This window comes from Ptiloglossa arizonensis, chromosome 10 (genome assembly GCF_051014685.1).
Source record: "Ptiloglossa arizonensis isolate GNS036 chromosome 10, iyPtiAriz1_principal, whole genome shotgun sequence".
Classification (NCBI taxonomy): domain Eukaryota; kingdom Metazoa; phylum Arthropoda; class Insecta; order Hymenoptera; family Colletidae; genus Ptiloglossa; species Ptiloglossa arizonensis.
Window position 1 is genome coordinate 13,075,577 of NC_135057.1, and position 22,436 is coordinate 13,098,012.

General features: G+C 46.1%; 1 protein-coding gene across 1 annotated transcript in view; it reads left to right on the top strand.

Annotated features, from left to right (window-relative positions):
* Positions 1-2,111: 2,111 nt before the first annotated feature.
* Positions 2,112-22,436, top strand: part of Otp (orthopedia homeobox) — a 36,158-nt gene continuing 15,833 nt past the window's right edge. Inside the window, exons 1-3 of the mRNA XM_076322076.1 lie at positions 2,112-2,160; positions 10,301-10,441; positions 11,303-11,484. Coding sequence (XP_076178191.1) covers positions 2,115-2,160; positions 10,301-10,441; positions 11,303-11,484 — 369 coding nt within the window. The 5' untranslated portion in view covers positions 2,112-2,114. The remainder of the gene's footprint in view (positions 2,161-10,300; positions 10,442-11,302; positions 11,485-22,436) is intronic.

Below are 22,436 nucleotides of genomic sequence, written 5' to 3' on the forward strand. Positions count from 1 at the left end.
ACGCGTAAATTTCGTAAACTTGGCGTTAAAAGAGCAAGCTACACTAATACACACCGGTACCAACGTGGACCTCGATATTGGTCGGCGAGAGTCCCTCGTGAACGGTCCGCGAAATTTCTGAAAATCCCCGTCGCCGAGACGACAGGTCTCACGCAGTTTTCCCGTTTGGTTCGAGACAATGATTCCCGATCGTCCCGATAAATATCCCCAGCGAACGTGCGGCCGCATTATACCGTCCGCGCTCGACGTTACGGGCTCGTCGAGGCGATGAACGAAGCCGATGGAACATCGAGCGCGTCAATACCGCGAGCGGGGCAAAGGGAGCGAGCGTTTCGCGGGCATATCGTCGGGGCGGTCTGACGTCGCGTCGGGGCGGCCGACTTCCGTCTTCGCTCGACGCCCGCCACCTTATAAAAAGGGTAGCTATTGAATTAAAAGGACGCAGCGAATAAAGCGACCGGGAGAGCTACGCGGGAGAGCGTATAGCGTGGAACGCGTGGGAGGGAGAGTGATACAGAAACCTGGCCTGTGGGGAGGAGAGCTGTGGGGATGGTGGGGGAGATGAAACGAGGACGGTGGAAAACGTGGAAAAAAAGGTTGGAGGAAACGAGAAGGAATCCTCTTCTCTTCTTCGCCCCCACCCCCACCCCTCCCCATACCGCTCTTCCCCCGTCTAGCCCCGGCGCCACCCTATACATCCTCCTCCTCCTCCTCGTCCTCCTACACCTCCACCTTCCACCTCCTCCTCCTCCTCCTCCTCTCTCCCTCGAATCCACCGGACGCCGTGCTCACCGGCCATAAAAATAAAATTTCAATAAATCTCCGACGGGAGGTAAGCTAGTGGGGCATCCAGAGGGCGGGCTACTCGCTCATTGGAGCCCGCGTCCGCGGCGGTTACCGCCTACCGCAAAACAGAGACAGCCAGACTACGGCGTAACCTGGATAGAGTTTACGCTCGGATATGGACAGCCCCGCCAACCGCCGTGGTCCGCCAAGCGGAGAACTCCGCTTCCACTGCCGGCTTCTCGATTTCTTTTCGCCCGGCTTTTTCCCCTACCATCTCTCGCCTTTTCTTCCTTCTTTAGTTCTTTTCTTTTTTTTTTCTTTCCACTCGCTTCCAAACCCCCCCGCAGCAGTTCCCTGCGCGACTCACGCGCGGGAATAGACAGGCGCGCGCGCCTCTTCCGCCCGTTCTTCCGCGACTCTTCTTCGCTCGAGCGTACCCGTCGTCTCGCTATGACCCCCACCAGTCCCCCTCTGTGGATGTACCTCGTCATCGGTCCCGACCGGTGTTACCGGAAGTCCACCGATTCGATCGAACCAGTTTCGCGAACTGGTTACCAAAGACTTTACCAACTCTGCCCCCCTCTCCGCTCGGTACGAAGCGAGGTGAGGGGTCGAAGGAGCTTCGCGAGACGGTCGTCAACCGGACGGAACGAAAGATTGAAATTTTCACGATCGAGCTACCGAATTTCGTACCGTTCGAATCGTACACCTACCCGTTGTTAACCAAAACTTACCCCCGGATGGAAGTTCGTCGTTGGTCAGGACCTGCCAGGATTCTCCCCGACGAACAATGCTCCCCGATAGACCGAGTCGTTGTTCGCGTACGTTTTCAGGCTTCCCTCGCAGCTAGCTACGTTCCTGGCCCCTGCCGCCGCCGCCACCGGCGAGTTCGAAGCAGCGGGCGATTTAATATCACGCCCACAAGCCGGGGGCAGGAGCGAGAACTGGCTGGTTCGAGCCACGGTGGAGACGGAGAGGACGACGTTGGAGGGTGGTTCGCGACTAGAGAGAAAGAGAGACAGAGAGAGTGAGAGAAAGAGAGAGAAGAGAGAACGAGAGAGAGAGAATCCGCGTCGTATCGGTGAGCAAAAGGTGGGGGAGCTCGGATATGGCAGCCAGGCAGTCCGCTGTTTGCCTTGCTGAGGCACAGGCCGTTCTCTCGGTTACGTCTCGAGTTTATACTGTCGCGCCAAATTCAGTTTAAATCGCAGTATCCCCAGGTGGTGTACGGTCCGGGCGCCGCTTCTCTCGAGGGTGATATTCGCGGTGACACGTGGGTTCCCGGTACCGCGTTCTCTGTGTGGGGGTTAAACACCCCGGGAAACGGCATGCTCAACAACATCTCCACCGCCGGTTCCGTACACGGTATTTCCGGTAAGTATCGGCACGAACCGCGCCGAGAATCTCGTTTACGGACGAGAACGATTCGTCACGGAGTTTCCCTGTCCAGAAGCGTCAATGGAACATCGGTTAAGGGGTGTTGATCGTCACCGAGGTTGCACGGATCCTCCGTTGTACCATGATTTTCTAGAGAAACTTTGGTCGCAGGATTCTCTTCGTTTTGGAGTTATCTAGAAGCATCAATGAAACGTTGGTTATCGAGGTTGCACGAATCTTTCCTTGTCCAATGATTTTCTAGAGAAAATCGCAGGATTCTCTTCATTTTGGAGTTATCTAGAAGCGTCAATGGAACGAGGGTTAGTTGTCACCAAGATTCTATAGATCCTTCCCTACTGATTTCCTAGATAGTTTAATCGTTCGATCCTCTTCGTTTTGGAGTTAACCTCTCCAGGAGCGTCAATGGAACGTCGGTTAACGGAAGTTGATTGTTATCGAGGTTGCACGGATCCTCCGTTGTCTCATAATTTTCTAGAAAAGGTTTAGCCGCGTAAACTTCTTCGTTTTGGAGTTAGCCTGTCGAGAAGTATCGATGGAACACAGTATCGGTTAACAGAGGTTAATTGTCACCAGGTTGCGTAGATCCTTCGCTACTGATTTTCTAGAATAGTTTAATCCCTCGAACCTCTTCGTTTTGGAGTTAACCTGTCAAGAAATATCGATGGAACACAGTATCGGATAACAGGGGTTAATTGTCACCAAGTTGCGTAAATTCGTGATTTTCTAGAGGAGGTTTAACCGCGGAGTTCTCTTCATTTTAGAGTTTATCTTTTGAGAAACATTAATGAAACGTGACGAGGGTTAACAGCGGTTAATTGTCATCGAGATTGCGTAGATTCATCGTTATTCCATGATTTTTTAAAGAAGATTTAATCGTACGATCGTCTTCGTTCTGGAGTTACCCTGTCGAGAAGCATCGACGGAACAGTGACGTTGGTAAACAGGGGTTGTACACGGGGATGATCATCATCCAGGTTGCACAGATGCTTCACTGTTCCACGATTATCTGGAAAAGTATACTCGTAAGATCCTCTTCGCGAAGATTCTCCTCTTCTGGAGAGAGTATTGGAGTTTTTCCATTGAGAAACGTGGTACCGGTAAAAAGGAGTTGATAGTCATCGAGGTTGCAGAGATCCTCTGTATTATTCGTGATTTCGTAGAAAAGGTTTAGTCGTGACTTGTAATTACTTGTTCCATGATTTTGTAGAAAAGCTTTAGCTGTGATTGTATCCACCTGTTCGATGATCGTTCAGTTTTTAATCGAATGTGAATTAGGGAGATGAAACGATGGAAAATGGTACATTGATTGGAAGTCATCGGATGAGAAGAATTCGAATCAAATTTTCAACAAATCTTTACCTATTCTTTAAAAAGTCTGGTTCAACGGTTGTGGACTATACAATTGTGCACTATTCGAGAAAAGATACTCTGTGCCTTGGTAAACACGAGTTTCTCAGCTGGAGGGTGCTGGAGGCTAGTTCTTAATGTTACTCGAACACGTATTTCTTTTCCTTTTGTCCTTGTGCAATAGAAATTGTACGCTCACGAATGTTCAAACGCCAGTCGTCGCTTTAATTGTTCGCAATTCGTAGAAACGCATCGATAGATAGAGCGATAGACGTTTTTCACTGTTGATCGATGGAGCTGGGTGCTAGAGATTGATGTCGGATTTGCACGGGTCTCTCTGTCGTTCTTTCCGCGATGTTATTTCCGAATACATAAATATTGCTCGTTGTCCCGACTGTTCAGCTCGTAGGCGAAGATCTCGAGTCTTTTCACCGAAGAGGAACACTTAATGAACAATGATTTCGGTTATATATTTTTCACCCAGTGAGAGTGTTAGACGGTTCGAACGAACATCGAATAGTAGCGACGGAAAACGATGGACCTCGTCGGGGATGCTGCGATCCTATTTGCGCCAATAATTCCAATGATCCATGTTATAGATCGTACATCTCGAAATCGACCATTAAAATACCCAATTCCCGTTGGAAAATATTTTCGGAACGCTCCGTGACAAATTTTTTAAACACGCGTGTAATTTTCTGCCGCTTAATTATTTTACGACGATTCCTTGAACGAGAAACGTAATCGCAATTTAGATGGAAGATCGAGTGTTGCATCGAACGCGCGAGACTTGAAACGTCACGAAATTGAGACATTATTGTCGCGCGTGAAAAAAAATCTTTCATGAACGTTTAAAGAGCAACATTTACCGAAACTGCTGGAATTGCGCAGATAATACGACCGTCCGCGTTTAAAATGTTGTTAATTATGAAAGAACGATTCATGTAACACCGACGTAAAAATTTGTTACAATGTATTATACATAATCCTGTTGCTTCTATTAGCGAGCTTCTAATTCGCGGTTATAATTCACGATTAAGCAATTGTATTTATTAAACATTTACATTTTTTTTACGTGGCGCGTTAAATTGTCGAAACGCGCGCAAACATCGTCAAGAGTAAAATATCGATTTCATTATTTAATCTCGTCGCGAAATTTCGAGACACGCACGAGGCGCGTTTCGACCGTCGGTGCGGGTTCTCTCGCGCGTTTCGTGATTGTTTCTCGAGGATCGGATAATAATTCCTTTTTTGATAACCGAACGACGATAATTCATAAACGATAAAAGTTCGATCGTTTCAGGCGACACGTGGCGCTTCGAATTTTTTCGCAGAAACAATCATTTCGAGGCACTCCGTTGCGATTCCAGACCGAATTAGATTATCGAATTCCTCGTTAAAAAAACTGGTCATATCGAATCCAAAATCAATACGGTTGTTTCCTATTTAGCGAACCTATTAAATACTTCATTCCGTCCAAAATCATCGGGTCGTGTATCGCCCACACCTTCATAAAATATACAAATCCGAGATCAGACATTATTCCATCTCCACGTGACTCTTAATCGAATTAACAAATGTACATAGTGTATAAGATTTTATTTATACGCCACGTAGCTGAAAATTTCACGCGATTTTTCTTCGGAAAATGCTATGCAAAATTACTATCGCCGTTACACGAACGCGACTAATTCCCCTGTCGTTATTTCGTCCTCGATCGCGATTCCACCTTCACGATTTCCATTCTTTTCGGTAATTGTTCGTCCCGACAACTTTCTCGACGTGGACTCTCCCCCGTGACGTGATCCACCGATGAAACAATCGTCGAAAGTCTTCCAAGTTGTGAAAAGTGTGCTCAATTTGCTATTCGTAGCTACCGGAACGAAAAGTTATCCGGTAGAATCGCGCGTCGTTCGATGACGATCCGTTGTATTTTCTCGAATACTCGTAAAACGAAAATGAAAAAGTTTACCCAACCGGGCTGAAAAAGTAAAAACTTGGCACCGATAACACGTGGCGTCTGCGGCGCTCGTTCTGCTTCTCTCTCGCTCAAGGAAACCGCTTCTCGAGTTTGATGACCTTAATTACCTCAACACTGATTACATTAGGCGGGAAGTTAAGGAACGATTTAGAGTTGGGATGTTGCCAGTGGTGGAAACTGAGAGCAGGGCTACGCATCCGAACCTCTCGAAACGCGACGATCGAACCACGGACTTTTTTTTATAGATTTTCAAATTATCGGGAATCTTCGAGAAATTTCCACGGTTTTCGTAGAATTTGAGATTCTTTTTAAGGACGCGCTCGAGACTCGTCCCGATATTTCTCTCGTTTCTTCGAGTCGACGAATCATAGACACGGTAATCGTTGCAAATGTGCCCGATCTCGAGGAAGAAACGCGATCGGAGTAATTTCATTACTCCGGTTTAATCGCATTTGGTGCAACGTCGATGCACTCGCAACGCACCGAGGAACGATGCACCGATCGGACCCGCGACGTCAGAATGGCGTTCGTCCGTCACGGTCGTTTCCGGATCGTAATGTGATTTATGAATTTATTAATCAGACGTTTTCGAGCCGGCGGTCCCCCGTCAGTCATGAACTTTTTAAACGCCCGTCAATGCATACCGCGAGCGTCGTTATTGAAGTCATTCTCGTCGGCGCGACGCAACACTAAAACCGCGAGTATACGAATAATTTAATATTCGAGTATTTTTCACCTGTTCGTACTCCGAAAACGAAATCCAAGCGTTTGAGTGTTCGAGTATCGTTCGTTGGATTGTCGTGTATTCGAACGTCTCTCGGTATTCGAGTATCGGTCGTGGAATATTCGAAGGTTTGAATATTATTATACGAATATTCGAGTAAGATTTGTAGAATATTTTGATTCGATTGTTACTCTTCGAATATCACCGTTTGACTATTTGAGTATTTCGAATTTCGTTTTTCGAATATTTCAATACTCGAATATTGTTACGCTAATATTTCAATACTCGAACATTGTTGCGCTAACATTGAACGTATCTGAAACGAAAATAATGTTCAAAAAAGAAAGTTGCGCTTACGGAATCTAGTTTTTACCATTCACGTTACACTACTCGAATAGAATGAATCTCCGAATAGGTAATTACTCGATCGGTGTACAAAGTATTCGAACAGAGTGTTCCATTGGTGTAGGAACGATCAAATGTTCCACCGGTATCCGAACGGTCGAGCATTCGAATCACCAGATAGTGCGAATATTCGAAAGAATTCTGAAACGAAGGAAATGAATTCCGAACGAAGAAAAGGACAAGGAAAATAATCGCGAGGATGTTACCTGGCCCGCGAGAGCCTCGGTCCTTATCATTTTAATTCGATTATAAGATCCGATAATCCGATCGGCCGGTATAGGATTAAACAATCATTCTCCGCGCTAATAAGGGGCAAAGCACCGCGAAACAAACACGGAAGGTGTATCCGTGGACGCTAATCCTTGCGTAGGAACAACCTACCGTGCCTCTCGTGGCATTGTTTATAAATTTTCGCCGAACGGCGTGCAATTAAGCGAATTAAATTCGTGGACTCGCGGGCGCGTTTATCTCCCTTTTATTTTAAAATTCGAGAACGTCAACGTCGGTATTCGTACGCGGTGTTTACGCTTAGTGAACCTCAAAGGGCGGAATAGTTCGCTGCCCCGTCGCGTTCTTTGAATCAAAAATTCGTGCATTTTCCCGCTGAACAAATTGATCTCAATCGAGACGAATTAAATTACAACGGGATCGCGACGCGACCCGCATCGGGACAATTAAATTTCCCGCGTTCCTTTTCCCACCCGGCGGTGTCCGCGTACGCGTGTTCTACAGCGTAATCGCGTTAGGAAGAAGCGGTGAAGGGGTTCGCGGATGAAAATAATTATTAAAAAAATTGACGGTAAAAATCTGGTATCGACGCGCTTGTTAACGGTGTCCGTCTCCCTGTGTTCCCGCTGCACGAGCAAAAACAAAAACCCGCGATGAAGAGATCAAAGGAAACCCACCGAATTTCGGGGCGAGAGCGAGGGTGCTCGTAAATACCGGGTCTCCCGGTAAAATCGAAATAAAATCATCAAGAGCCATAAAAGTAAAACGGAAATAAAGACCAGTCATAAAGTTCATTCATACGGAGCTACCCATTGAGTAAACTTGCGAGCTGCACGGTGGTCGGGAGCCTCGTCGTCTCGTTTCTTTAAAGGTACGCTCACGAGCCGAGAAACGTCAAAATCGTTTCACGATTTATTCGATTCGACGTTCGGTGCGTGTCGTTTGTTTCTTACTCGTCGATAACGCGTTCCCGCGATACGGTTTCCACCTTCGAATTTTTCATCTTCCTCTTCCTTGCACACCTTCGAGAGGATACTTCCCGTACGCTCGAAAATAATTTCTCTTCGAACGGAATTGGACGAAGAAAGAGCAAAGATAGGAATTTTATATCCACGAGACTTTAACGAGAACGAAAGTCATTCGAATGCACGAGTTTGCTCGATCGTTGATAAAACACTCGATAAGGGTGGGAATAACTCTTCGTAACGATCCATAGAATTTAGAGAGACACGCGTGTCGTTCGATATTCCTGAGATACCGCGGATCCCATTAACGCTGTGCACGCACGAGCGGAAAATATCGAGCCGATAAAAACGAACGGATTTCGGGGGCTGACATTTGCATAAGTTAGGAAAAAACGAGGCTCGCGCGGTCGTTCGTGTTCTCGAACCCGGCTCGATTTTCCCACGAAAATATGGGACCAGTGATCGCGTAACTATTTCCGCGATGGCGCTGCGCCATTGAAATTCCGGACTGTTAACGTTATTATGCATGTGCGGCTGCATTAAACATTTTGGATACGAGGCGGACACACCAAACCCCCCGAATGTATCACTATTAACGACCGTGGATTATAAAATATCGATGCAAAACTGCCGGGTTCCGGTCCTCGTATTTATGTAACCAATAAAATTCCACACGGTTAGTATATTATCGTTCCGAACGCGTGTAACTTCATAACGCCCCGACGTATGGGTTTGGGGACCTAATTAACAACCTCCGAGAAATCGTGTGCGCGCCAATCGCGGCGCACGCGATTCTTATGTGAAAATCGCGTTTTTAATCGGTTTGTGGAGCGATCGTAAGATCATTTTATCAAGTTTTTAAACGGAATACTCATTGTGTCCGAGTGGTACCGCTCGATCGACGCGCGACTGTGTATTTTAAGTAAAATTCATTCTGCGTTCAAAATTTGAAAGACGAGTGACAATTTTTGAAAAGAAATTTCTTTTTCAATCGCGCGATAGTGTACGTATACACGTCGGGGTTGAATCTACTGCAGAATGCTCCGAAGAATGCTTTCGAATAATGTTCGCGATCTTCAATTTCATTTCCACGATAGCAATTCCGCGACTCGTCGTTTCACGCGATACTAAATTCCGATCAATGGTGAAATAAACTTTATTAAAAATTCTAATCGGTGTACTCGAATTCCATCCAGGACCATACTCTCCAGATCCCCGGCACAGCAACACCGTGACCCAACCTAAACTAAACCCATACTGCACAATTTTGTTCCCACCGCGCTTCAACAGCTCCGAATTAAATTCAGAGTCTTTTATGGAAGCGAAATGTAAAAGAGCGGTCGTCAAAATCTCGCTAAAAGTTTTACAATTATCGTAGTCTATTCTCTATTACACAAACTGTCGAGTTTTCATCGTATTCGTCTTTCTGTCTGTTGCGACTATTCTAATTTCTACGAAACGTACCGGAATATTTCTACAGGAATTGTTACATTTCCTAAATTATGTATTACTTTTTCAAATAATATTCGTCGCTCGCTAGAAGGTTCGCCATCCGTACCCTGTCCCTCGCAACTACTCCAATTTCCAAAAAGGGAACCGCAATACTTCCACAAACATTCCCCAAACCGAAAACTACTTTTAATAAATTTCCAAAATTCTTCGCTCGAATAATCTCGTCGATCCAAAGATCAGTCGCTTCTAATCTCTGGAAATTACTCCAATTTCCAAGCAACACAACGATCGTTCCTGGAAAACTTATGAATACTTTTGATAAATTTCCAAAAATTCTTCGCTCGAATAATCTCGAGCGAGTCGATCTTTCGCAATTGCTCCAAATTCCAAGCAATCCGAATACAATACTCGATACAAAAATGTATATTCGACTTTGAAAAAATGTTGAAAATTCTTCTGTCGATCTGGTGGATCGAAAGATTCTCCACCCCTTGCCTTAGACGGTCTCCAGGCCTGGAACTAGTTTACCCGGTTGCGTAAGCGTCTTCGGCGAAGGAGCGCGGACGACGAGCGATGGCCGCCGCGGCGAGCTCGCGATCGCAGTGACGGGTACCGGGGTACCGGCGTGTGCAGGCGTGTTCTAGCGGTCCTCCCACACGCTCGTGAAATTTTCTTACGAGTACCGAGCGATCGAGAGCTCGTGTTCCTCGGGCTCCGTTGCGTGCGTGTGTTTGCTCACCTAGAAGCCGGAGGCCGGTGACGATTCTCGCACCTTCGTGCTAAGTGGTCCGCGCTCCCCTCGCCGACGTTCGGCCGGCTTCTGCTCCTATACAAATTTAAACTACATAGAGCAGCGAAAGGGAGCGAGCGAGAGCCTTGCGTCCAGGGGAGGGGGGCAGGGAAACGAAGACGAAAAAGAAAAAAAGAATTAAGAAATAGAAAGAGAGAGAGAGACGGTAGAGAGGAAACTGTAATGGCTCGTCTTTTTTTTTTCTCCGCGTTTCGCGTTCGCAGGAGCGAAGGATCTTCACGCGCAGGACCTGAAGAGGCACGACAAGTTGGACGGTGTGCTGGAAGTGAATTTGGGGACCGGATTGTCCGCCGGCGGTGGCCTCACGCTTCATCAGGAATTAATCATGACCATGCCTGGCGCGGGTAAGCGTTTTACCGTGTTCGTGTTCGTGTTCGTGTTCGTTTTCGCGCGTGTGTCTCGCTTATTTTTCTTTTTTTTTTCCTCCTCTCCCCCGTCGACCGGCCCTCCTCCTTCGTCACCGAGAGACGAACACGAATTTCGAGCGCGCGGTTTATGAATTCGAAATTTTTTTCCCGGACGGTCGCGTTCGCGCGCGGTATCACGGACGAGGCTCGTGAAGTATGCACGAGTCGTTCGATACGGAAAGTTAACTTCGCGGTGTACGGTATATCGCTCCGCGTTATCGCGGAAAATGAAACGGAACACTCGCAAATGAACACGATCGTGGTTTCATTTGTTCGTTCAACGTTTCGCGCGTTTATATTCTGATTTACGCTTTGACGATATTCTCGAAATGGTTCGAGATCGGTGATGCGGAATTTGGAAAAAAAAACGGTGGGAGAATATAAAATGAAGGTAAATTTCTTAGAGAATTTCTCGCGTCTCAACGATCGATTTGGAAGCACTTACCAAAAAAAAGTTGAAGAAAACTGAATTAAATCGGATCTTTTCGATGCATCTTTTGCATTGTAACCTGAAGTCTCTTAAAGAGAGTGCAGAGAATGGGCGCGGAGAATATATTCGAGAATAATTCGAGATGCAGAGAAAAATGTACCGATGGTTCTCAGAACCTATTTCGGTTCTTAGAACCGTCTGGTTGAACCGTGTGGACAAAAATGGACGCAAATGTGTCGCGTGACGATTGATTTCGTATTATCGTGAGGTACCGTAGGCGTCCGCGCGGCCGAGTTTCGATCGATCGGATTAATAAGACAAATTAATCGGCCGCGACGAAGTATTAAAGATTCACCCGAACGTTCTAGGAAACACGACGGGGCTCGGGCCAGGCGATGCTAAACCCGCGAAGCAGAAACGACATCGGACAAGGTTCACCCCGGGTCAGCTGGATCAGCTCGAGAGGTGTTTCAATAGGACCCACTACCCGGACATCTTCCTCAGGGAGGAGATCGCCGTGAAAATCGGTCTCACGGAAAGTCGAGTACAGGTAAGTGTCACGAACCAGATTTCAATTATTTTTTCACAGCTTCGTCATTACGACTTCTCGCGGACTTCGAGATCGAACGACACTGTGATTTTAATTTCGATTCAACCCCCTCAACGTTTTAGCGAATTATAATAGTTTATTGTAACGAAAACGTAATTTTGTTCCGTATCTTAAAACTATACATTAGGTTGTTCCGAATGTCATTTTGTTTTTTTCGGTGAAAATGAAACACGATTTTTTCAGAGTGTACAAACATTTTATTAAATTACATATTCTCCATTTTGGAAAACGAAATCACTTGAGGAACAATCCAATAAAATGATCCACGTGCTCGTAACGTACTACAAAACAAGTGTTTTCGAACAACGAATATTACTCCAAAGATATTACTCTGCGAGGACTATTATCGAAGTTACTATCGGAATATTTTATGTCCTCGATTACACTGTTTTACGTGTACAGTTTCGTGTGCACTACTTGTACGATATCACTGTTCGAGTAACACTACCCTTAAAATCGTTCGTAGAATATTTCCCTTGTTTAATTTTACTTTCTCGACAAGGAACGCGTTTAATAAGCGTAACTAGATGCTACCGCGAGTGTCTCGAAATCAATTTCACCGGCCTACGGTGGCTTTTCGGATTAAAGTGAAACTTGGAGTAGCACTAAGCCGTCACCCTACGGGGTCTCGAATTTTGGTGGACTCCGGCTCGCTGCGGAGTAACCGCAAAACTTTCCGGAATCTTTCCCCTCCTCCGTGAACATTCCCGTATTCAAAGATCGCCGCCGGATGACCGTGGAATGTTGCTCAATTTGCAACCACCCCCGATTTGCAGCTAGCTTCGGTCGAATACGATCGTACTGGTCGCAAGATATTCTACGATTGAATTTCTAAGATCTTACTGATAATCTAACATCCCTTTGTACGTTTCCACGTATCTCCGATCGCGGTTAATCGCTCGCGAGATTTAATAATCGAGTAAATATTTCAAGAGAAAAAAAGTTCATCCCAGGAATTCTAAACGAATATTCGTAATTGAATATCTCGATATCGCGACCGATCGTACGATCGATGGATACCGTTAATCGATATCGATTCCCTCAAAGGGCCCGAGACTCTCCTGTAAAATTACGAACAAAAAGACGAGGTGTTTTCACAACTGCGAAATATTTGATACTTTATCGACAAAATTCGAGGATACCATCAAGCTCGGTTATCGATCTGTATTCGACGAGGAGTTTAATGTCTGCACTTTCTCCAGCGTAGGCATTGAAATCTATTAATTCTTGCGTAAAAATTCGATACCGCGACAATCGAGAATAGACGAGCTAGACGACACCGTACGAAAATATTCCGCAAAGTTTCTCGACCTTTCCGTCCGATGTAAATACCAATTTCGTCCGGTTGAATAATTAATTTCGATCGCATTTAATATTCCCTTACGGCGGGTGGAGAAGAGAAGAAAAAAAAAGAAAAGAAATATATCTCGCGTTGTTACGGCGACAGAGGGACTTACGGTTTCACGACAGAGGGACGAAATAATGCGAGTTCGTTGCCGTCGGGGCACTGGAAAACGATCGAGAAGTCGCGGAATTCCACGAGTGATTGGCGTTTAAACGTTGTTAAAGAAGAAAAGTTGGCCGCGCGTTTAAAGTGGAAATTGATAAAGCCGATACTCGGTCTTGGCCGAGCGGGGTTGGTTCACGCGTTCCCCTCGACCGTCAGCCGGAGCTTTTTTAAGTCTCCGGGGCACGTCTAGAAAAACGAAGCTAATAGAAATTCATGAAAATTTTATTCGGAACTTGGAAGCGTCAGTCAAGCCGGGCGTCGCGTTGCATATCAAGCAGTTCCTGCTCGTCTTCTTTTCCCGTGTCGACACATACGTGGAGACCGGTATACGCGACGCCTTCCGTATGGAAATTCTGCCATGCGCTTCGTTAATTGTGCGAAAATTCACCAACTTTTCCTCGATCCTTTAAAACTACGTTTCCACGTTTGTAACCTGTGAAGTATAAAATATTTTCGACTATACCTACGCAGTCGTTGCTTTCAGAATACGATAAATCGGTTTCAATATCTTGTTGTTCGAGAACGTTAAATTTCGTTTGAAAAAAAAAAAATGGCGCGCGATGGATGGATGATGCCGACTTCGCGAAACGACGCGTCTGAACAAATTCGAGCGTCCAACGCGATCATTAAGAAACAAAGGGGACGTTTATCGGTGTAGAGAGAGAAAGAGAGAGAGAGAGGTGGATGTCGAAGGCAAAGGCAGTACGCAGGTAGTCGAAGCGTTTTCGAACAGGCGGCCTGGACGAACAGGCAAAGGAGAAAGAGAGAATATCCCGGTCGGTCGGTGCTCGGGGTGGCTGGTTGCCTAATTGAAAGAGGTTTTCCGTGGGCGAGGGTAGACATCAGAGCGAACGAAGCGTTTCCAAGGAAACCTGGCGGCGGGCTCTCGCGTGGAGAGGGACTCAGGCACCAATGGGGACTGCCAGGGAAAGGCGCCGGCGCCCAGCGTCGCTATACTATCGAGCGTCGCTATCAAAGATTTCTTGACTCGCCATGGCGGACTCCCGTTGCTGAATATTTTCAGGAGGCCACCCCCTAGGCCAGGCCGTTTTCGGACGATACCGCGTGCACACGTGGCGCGACCACGTCGTGCAACCACTCTGTCTTTCACCAGAGGGTTGCAGAGGAGGGGGTGATCCGTCCACCAGAGAACAATTTTTATCATTGTAGAGAAGATAGAAGTAATAAATGCGAGAGAGTAACGGAGCGAAGATTTAGGGATGATTGTTAGGGGGTGCAGGTGATCTGTTCATCGGTGAACAATTTTGATCGTCATGGACAGAGTAAGGGTAGTAAATGCAAGAGAGTAACGGAGTGAAGATTGGAGGAGATGATCTGTTTACCAGAGAACAATTTTTATCTTCATGGACAGAATAACAATAGTAAATGCAAGAGAGTAACAGAGCGAAGATTTAGGGATGATTGTTAGGGGGTGCAAGTGATCTGTTCATCGGTGAACACTTTTTATCGTCATGGACAGAGTAAGGGTAGTAAATGCAAGAGAGTAACGGAGTGAAGATTCGAGGAGGTGATCTGTTCACCGCTGAACAATTTTTATCACCGTGTATAAAATAATATTAACAAATGTAAGAGAGTAAGAACGTGAAATTGGGGGACGCAGGTAATCACCAGCGAACAATTATTATCGTCACGAATCGGGATATTTATAGTCGTACGGTTCGAATAAAATTAAGAAATGTAGTAACGAGGTATAGATTCAGGGATGTATCATACATACATTAACGAAGTTAATTATTTAAGGCGGCCGAGAATGGGTTCGACGAGCTCGGGAAAAAATCTGAGTATATTTTTAGGCTGTCAATTTTATCGACAAGGGTCCAAATTGGGACGAATTTAAACTATACTCCGGAGGAATAATATTTTTCTGCTAAAAAATTGATCGATCCGGGAGAAAAAGTACTAACTGCTCTCTGGATAGTAATTATACGTGTCGTCGATTCTTTTTGAACTTCGATAAGTGAAATAAATAATGCAATCTACTTAAGATGCAGACATTTTTCAAGAATCGAGAAGCTCTCTTAAAAAGTATACGTAACGTAAATTTGATAACCGATAAAATTCAAAGTTCAAAATATTGAAAATCCCCCTACGGTGATATCGATTCGTTTGTTTCCCTACCGGATCATTTTCATTCGAAACGCAACGGATAACATTGTTGCGCGTTTTCGTAGCTACGCTTGCACACGATCCGCGCGAATACGTATTAAACACCGTGGAATCATTGACTTCGAAATACCGGGAACGAGCGTCGAATCGATACTGGTAGGAAAAAATTTGACTTCTTCGTTCGGAACGAAACGAACGAAAACGCGCTCGACGCTCGCACTCTGAACGATGGTATTGCCGCGATAACGAGCAGAAGCGGCGATGCAAAACGCCCCGCTCGCGCGGATACATATTTCGTTAAACGAAAGAAACAGTAAATGCAGATCCGCGGCATGCACCGGGAACCCGTTACGAAAATAATCAAACGGTTCTAATCGGGGAATCGGCGTAACCTGCTCGCTATTAAATTATGTTCTCCATCCGGCTAATTGGCGATACCAAGGATCGTCGAAAGAACGAGTTTCCGCGCTTATAAAGTTTCGCGGGAAATTTTCCGCAGCGAACGATCGGAGACTTTTAATCGGGGCGAAATAGTCGGAAACGGAAACGCGAGGTTTCCCGAATGGATCAGCCAGCCCACGGTGGTAAAAATTAACCGACGGCCGTTTTAATGGGATGATAGCGTTAGTTAACGGAGAAGAGCGGGGTATTTCTAATTACCAGGAAAATACTCGGTACCACCCCACTCCACCCCCTCCCCGCATCCCACCACCTCACCCCATGGTATAATGAAATATTACGATTTATCGATCTCTTGTAATTTATTACTACTCGAAAAGAGATGTAATTGCCGTTCCGTCTCTAATTGTCGTTAATTAACAACTATTATATTGCTTGCACGATAACACATCCCCGGGACTGCTTTACAATCAACAATTACTACGGCGTTGAGCATCCGCGTTGGCCGATTTCGAAATTATGCGAGGCATTTAATTACGCTCTAACGTAATAACGTTTTCAATTGTACGGCACTCGTTTAACGTGGCCGTGGCCAAGGTCGCCGTCTCGAGAGTACGGGAGGAGGGGGAGGGGCACGGATGCAATTTTTATCGCGATAATTTTACGTATAATAAACCCCCTTTGGCGCGAGATACAACTTGAACCCCATCCCCCGGTTCGCGATCGGTGGAAATAAAATAATCAAAAGCCGGCGACTGGTATCGTTGAAAAATTCACGCACCGCCACGCTGACCTTTCGCTTCGTTTAATTATTAATAATGGGTGTAATGAATATTACGTTAGAACGATTTTTATTATATCGGGCGAAATATAGACGCTCTCTATTTATACCCTTCCTTTCGTTTATTTATCTTTCGCGATCGGAAAGCGTACGGAATAAAAAGTGTCGATGTTACCGGCCAGAATTTCTCGCAAAAATTTACCAATAAATTTCATCATCTTGTTCAAAGAGAGTCCATTACCCCTTTCGCTGCGTATATATTTTCAACCCCCTCCCAGAGAAAAAATAAATAAATAATAAAAATACGAACCGTAACGCGGAAAATAATTAACGAAATTCTCGCTAAAAAGGTTTCATCCACGAAACAAAATTGTTGGTGTTGCGCAACAAGCAATATCGGTGGATGAAATTTCGACAAACGAAAATTAACCCCCGCGGCGCCGTGTACACTTCATTAGTACGTTCCAGATTCGCAACGTTTCCGCGTTACATCCGCGAAACGATCGCGCACCTCTCGAGGAACTTCCGCGAGCTTTGTATTTTTACAGCGGGGCGCGGTTCAAACGTTTCAACAAGAAAACATTTCTATCCAACGAGGCGTTCACGCGACGCCATTCCTGGTGATTTTACAACCACGAGGAACACAGCCGACCTAGGGGTGGTGGAAATTTTTTAAAACACCCCCCCGCGGTCGAGTATCGCGAGGAAATAATAAAATCGTCGCGCCGGAAAGGGGCAGGAGGGATACCCGGGGGGCGAAAATGCAGCGCCCCCGCCCCCGACACCGCCTCCCACTCCTGTGAAAAAATCCAAGCGATATTCGAAAATTATTCGCCGTTAAAACGGCGATTCGACGGTCATAAATAATTTCGGGAGGCTTGTGGAAGCGCGAAAAAAAAGAAAAAAAAAAATGCTATCGGGTTGCGAGCTCGCGTCCGGTGGTCTTTTTTCCCTACCACCCCCTTCGGAACCCCCATTGCGACCAGGGGTCAATGGCTTTTTTGCGCTCGCACTCGCTCGCTCGCTCGTTCCGCGATGTACAATTTTAGAAACGAAACGACGCGTTGTTCCTTACCGTCAATCATTTCTAGAATATTAATTAACCGCTCTCGATGCTTCGAATAAAGCTCAATCATCCGTGGGGGTCAACGCGGGCGTGCAGACAAAAGCTTTTTTCAGCCGGACATTTATCGCAAAGCCGACAGTCTATTTTCGGGGGACACGTATTGGCGCTTTACGGTTTTAATTACGCGTATTTTAATCCACGACCAGGAGACATTTTCTGTTTTCAGCCGCGCCGCCGCCACCGCCGCCACCGCCGCCACCGCCACCGCCACCGCCACCGCCACCGCCACCGCCGCCGTCGACGCCGACGCCGCCGACGCTGCAGTCGCCATCATCGCCATCGCGGCCGACGCCGCGGAACGAGCTTTATTAGACCTGCACACAGCCGATTTAAATTTAATCATAATGAAGGGGCGATTAAAATTGCAATCGTCCACGGAATAGAACCCATAGCGGCGGGCAGTTAACGTCTGCTAACAGGCATTTAACTTAACTGCCTCAGGTAACTGGTCGTTTCTAGGCTGTGAAGGGTCCTTTCGATTACTGCTGCCCGGAAATTTTATGGGGTACGACCTTCTCGTCGATGGCCCGGACCTGTGCCGAAGCTACGGCCCGTTGCCCGCCACAGAGAGAGGGGCTGGAAAAAAAAAAGCAAACCGGGGGTGGTGGTGGTGGTGGTGGTGGTGGTTGTTCGAGCGGAAACGTTGTCTCCGAACTGCCCTATTCCATTTCGCGCTCGTTTCCAGCTCTCTTTCGTACCCCGTTATCCTCTGTCGCGATGTCTTCTCTCGCGAGCGTGAATTAATACACCGCTTAATGGACGCAGCCTCGACCGAAAGGAAAACTAATGGTTTCTTTTTTTTCTTTTCTTTTTTTTTTTTGGAAGGTTGTTTTACGATTCGCCACGAAGCGATAAGATCGGTAGGAACGCTCTTCAGCGAAAGATTGCCCGGTTTGGTGAGAGAGAACTCTTTCGTCTGTAAACAGAGAGAGTGTTTCCGGTTTTAATGGATAAAGTTCGCGTAGCACGTGCACACAACGTTTCGAAGAATTTACACAAAGTTACGGTACACAGGAACGTTAGATAGTCGGCGATTAGCATCGCGTGTCGGTCGAAAAACAGACGAAGGGGCAGGGGGTGGGGAATTTTTTTACGTGGATAAACATTTCAAGGGACGGAGGGAAAGTAAAATTCGTTGTTGCGGTTTTTAGTACGACGATCTGACTCAGACAGGGTTGGGGAATTTTCTTTTTTTTTTGCCCGCGCGAATAAACACTTTAAAGGGCGCGAAGAAGGTGAAATTCGAGGTTGTAGGTTTTAATTAGCCGAGAATCTGACCCAGACAGGGTCGAGGAACTTTTTTTACGCGAATTGGTGCTCCGAAGGACCGAAGGAAAGCGAAATTCGAGCTTTGTTAATATCTCAACGAACACTGCCGTACATTGTATTATTCACGGGAAGCTTAATCCGTATCAAAACTTATTTATTATCAACGAGTAAAAGCTGTTCCTTATTTTTAAATCTAGCACGGACCAAGGTTCCACGAATTAAACGTTACGAAGCCGTTTGTACTTCCATTAGAACTCGTTTCTCGCTCGATGCACGTTCCTCGCAGACAGTTTAACTGTACTCTCACAAACCGAGATTAAAACGTCAATTAGTCCAACGCGCGAATAATAATTATTTCTCTCGTTCCGGCACGACTGTACCCACTTTCGTTAAAATCGGAAACGTGCTACCGCATCGAGAGACACTGCGTATCCGTTTCCGCATATCCGAATGATCGACAATCGTGCGTAAAATTCCCTTTTAAAATCTTCCAGAGACCTGTCCCTTCGCTAATCGATTTGGTTTACTTCGGCGGAGTTCGTTCCCTCGTTTCGTTTCACGGAGAAGAAGTATTAAATCCGGATAACGGGGACACGAGGAAGTTTATCCGGGTGTTCGTTGTCCCGATTCATTTGGGGTGGGTTGGGGGTAGCCGATCGAAGTCGAAATCTGTGTCTGTAACCACCTACGGGGGCATTTCGACTGCTAAAAGTCACATATGCCGTCCTGGGAGACGGTCCACGGTGGCGAATGTTGGGTATTGCTTTCAAAGTATCCCACGGGAGCTGGACGAATGGCGGTGTCATTCGACCATCCTCGGGGACAAACAAGTGACTGCACCGGGGGTAAATGTAGTTCGTTATTGTGTTGTCCTGAGAAATGGGAAATGGTTTCAGCGTTTCGCTCGAAAAGTTGGAGAACGACGACGACGACGACGCTCGAAACCCGAGGCGTCTTCGCGCTCGCATTTGCAAACTTAATTCCTCTCCGTCGTCCGCGAGGATCCGTTTCCCGGTTAATAGAGTTTTTATTTTTAATAATACGCCGAGATACAAATTTTCATCCCCTGTGATCGCGGGATGAATCTTCTCTCTCCGACGATCGGCGATGCCTCTCTCAACGTCGAATTTTCTTCTCGCGAACAATAGAGTTTTCATTTTTAACGATACGTAAAAAAGCGCGTAGAGGGCTCGCGAGTTTTGTGGAAATTTTCCAAGGAGATTGCAACGAAAACTTTTCTTGTCATTTTCTACGTTACTCGGGTATTGTTCCAATTATTCATCGATACGGATCATCGTTGCATCGCGGATAAGTTTCTCCTTATATCGATAACCGCAGCTGTGCATATTGTGTGCAACTTTACGAACGTAATACAGAGATTCGTTAATCAAGTTGAAAAGAAAAATTCTTCGAGGGATCATTCTCCGGGTAGAATTTTTAATTACGCGCTACGGGCACGTGATGGTTGATTCCTTTCTCACGGTATTTCCACGGTTCGCGGGAAATAATTCGTTCGATTGATCTCACTTAACGCGCGCGCGCAGTAAACAATGGAGAAACAAAAACTGGTGAAAAAAAGAAGAGGAAGATGAAAAAAAAAGAGAGAAACGGGGGAGATAGGATAATATGGAATTATGGCCTCGCGTTGAATCAAGTATCGAGAGCACACGGCGGTATGATCGATATGCAATTTTCCATCTGCAAAATTTCCGACCGTAAACTATCACTGATCATTTACGTGGATGCGTCCAGCGTATAACCAGACACGTGTACGCGGCAATCGAGTGTTTTACGATGGCGCATCAAACACGCGGCCGACAAGTTTCGTCGCAACGCGAATCACTCTCGATCACTGTTCTGTCTCGTATTAAATCACTGCCACATTGTTTCTGGCCGAGTAACGTATGAAAGCCATCGAACGAATATCGAACACACACCCGATGGTCGAGGCGAGGCGTAAAAAATAAATCAACGTCCATGCCTACGGCTACGAGAATAAGAATACACGAGCGCAACAGACATCGGTCTAATATTAGAAAGGAAACGATGGAACGCGCGAAACTCTTTTGCACGCGTTACGGATAAATTATCGTGTCACCGGGAAAACAAATCCGAACCCAGAGTCGACGATAGATTTGAAATATCGATGCCTGATTGACCCACCCCATCCCATCCCCTATCCCTCCCAACTTCGGTTTCTTCTGCGTTGAAAATTCTATTTCCTTTTCCGTTATTTATACGTCCGAGGATAGATTTTGGTGTAAATTTTTACGCGAGAGACTCGATCGAGACCGCAGACAACACCGTTCCTATTTATACGCGATCGACACCGAATCCTAAAAATTCACGCATAAATTTAAAAGGACAAGAGAGCTAAGCTCGACAAATTTTCAGGACCAGATACATAATTGGGTGGATATTAACGTCCGCGGCGAGAATATTTTATCGCTCGCCACTGTCCAGATATTGGCAAACTATTACTGTCAAAATTAGACACACTTGTGTCAGTCATCCCGGGCATTTATTATTAGAGACTGGACGTCTTCGAGGCAACTATTTCGGGCATTCTTTGCGTTAAGATTAATGTAGTGTTAAGATTAATGTAACGGCAAAATAGAGAGCGCATTGTTTTATTGTGCAATAGCTACTGCGTTCGTCGAGTCGAAATAATTCTACACTTGCGTAGAGATAATTTTCTTCTTTTACTAATATCCTTCCACATCTTTCACCGACAATCTTTTACGAGTATTAAATTCGTAGAGCCATGATAATTCTCCTTTTCTAATTTCCAACCACATCGTTGGAAAGATTGTAATAATATCATCCTCGATGATCATAGAAGCAAATTCGTAAAGTCGTGACAATTCTCTTTTCTTTTCAAACTTTCTCCTACACCTTCTACCACACTGACGCGCACACGTTACGTTCTAAGATACCCCCTACTATCGAATAACCGAGTAAATCCAAGCAATATTATTATTCTCAGACGATTCGAGAGCACGAGCGACGTCGTTTCTCGAATCGGAGGGATCGTCTCAATGAAATAGTAAAAGTTCAAAGGGAACGTGGCGGCAACTTCTGCTGCCTGCGACCCCTCCAACGTGACAAACGCTTCGGCCTACGCGGCTCGACGAAGATTCAACGCGTCTGCTATGCAGCAGCCTATGCATTTTAAGGGAGGGGTGATTTTTAATGCCGTATAAATATGCATAGACCGCGATATTAGCTCTTACGTGTCGCCGGCCGAAAAATATCACGGCCGGCTACCGCACGCATACGAACGCCACCGCGCGTATCACGCGAGCGCGTAACCCAGCTCGCGAGCGTACACGCGGAGAGAAAAGCATCACCGTGTACACACGAAGCGGCCGGCTGTATAGAGGAGAGAACGTGGGGTTCTCAATGGATAAACTATGTCGCCGCGATCACCCTCGGGAGCATCATCTAACGCCCATTTTGTTATGACGTCTACCGGCCCTGAATAATTTCACACCGCGCGAAAATACACGACCGTGAGGAGGAGCGGGACAGCAGGGGGATGAAACCGATCACGAGTCCCGATTTTCACGGCTGGTTCGTCGCTGGAAGCTCTCGTTACGTAGTCCCTGGAAATCGCGACATTTTTTGCGCGCTCGAAGCGTACAGTGTCTCTCGAAAGTTTTCAAGCATCCCTCGAACTT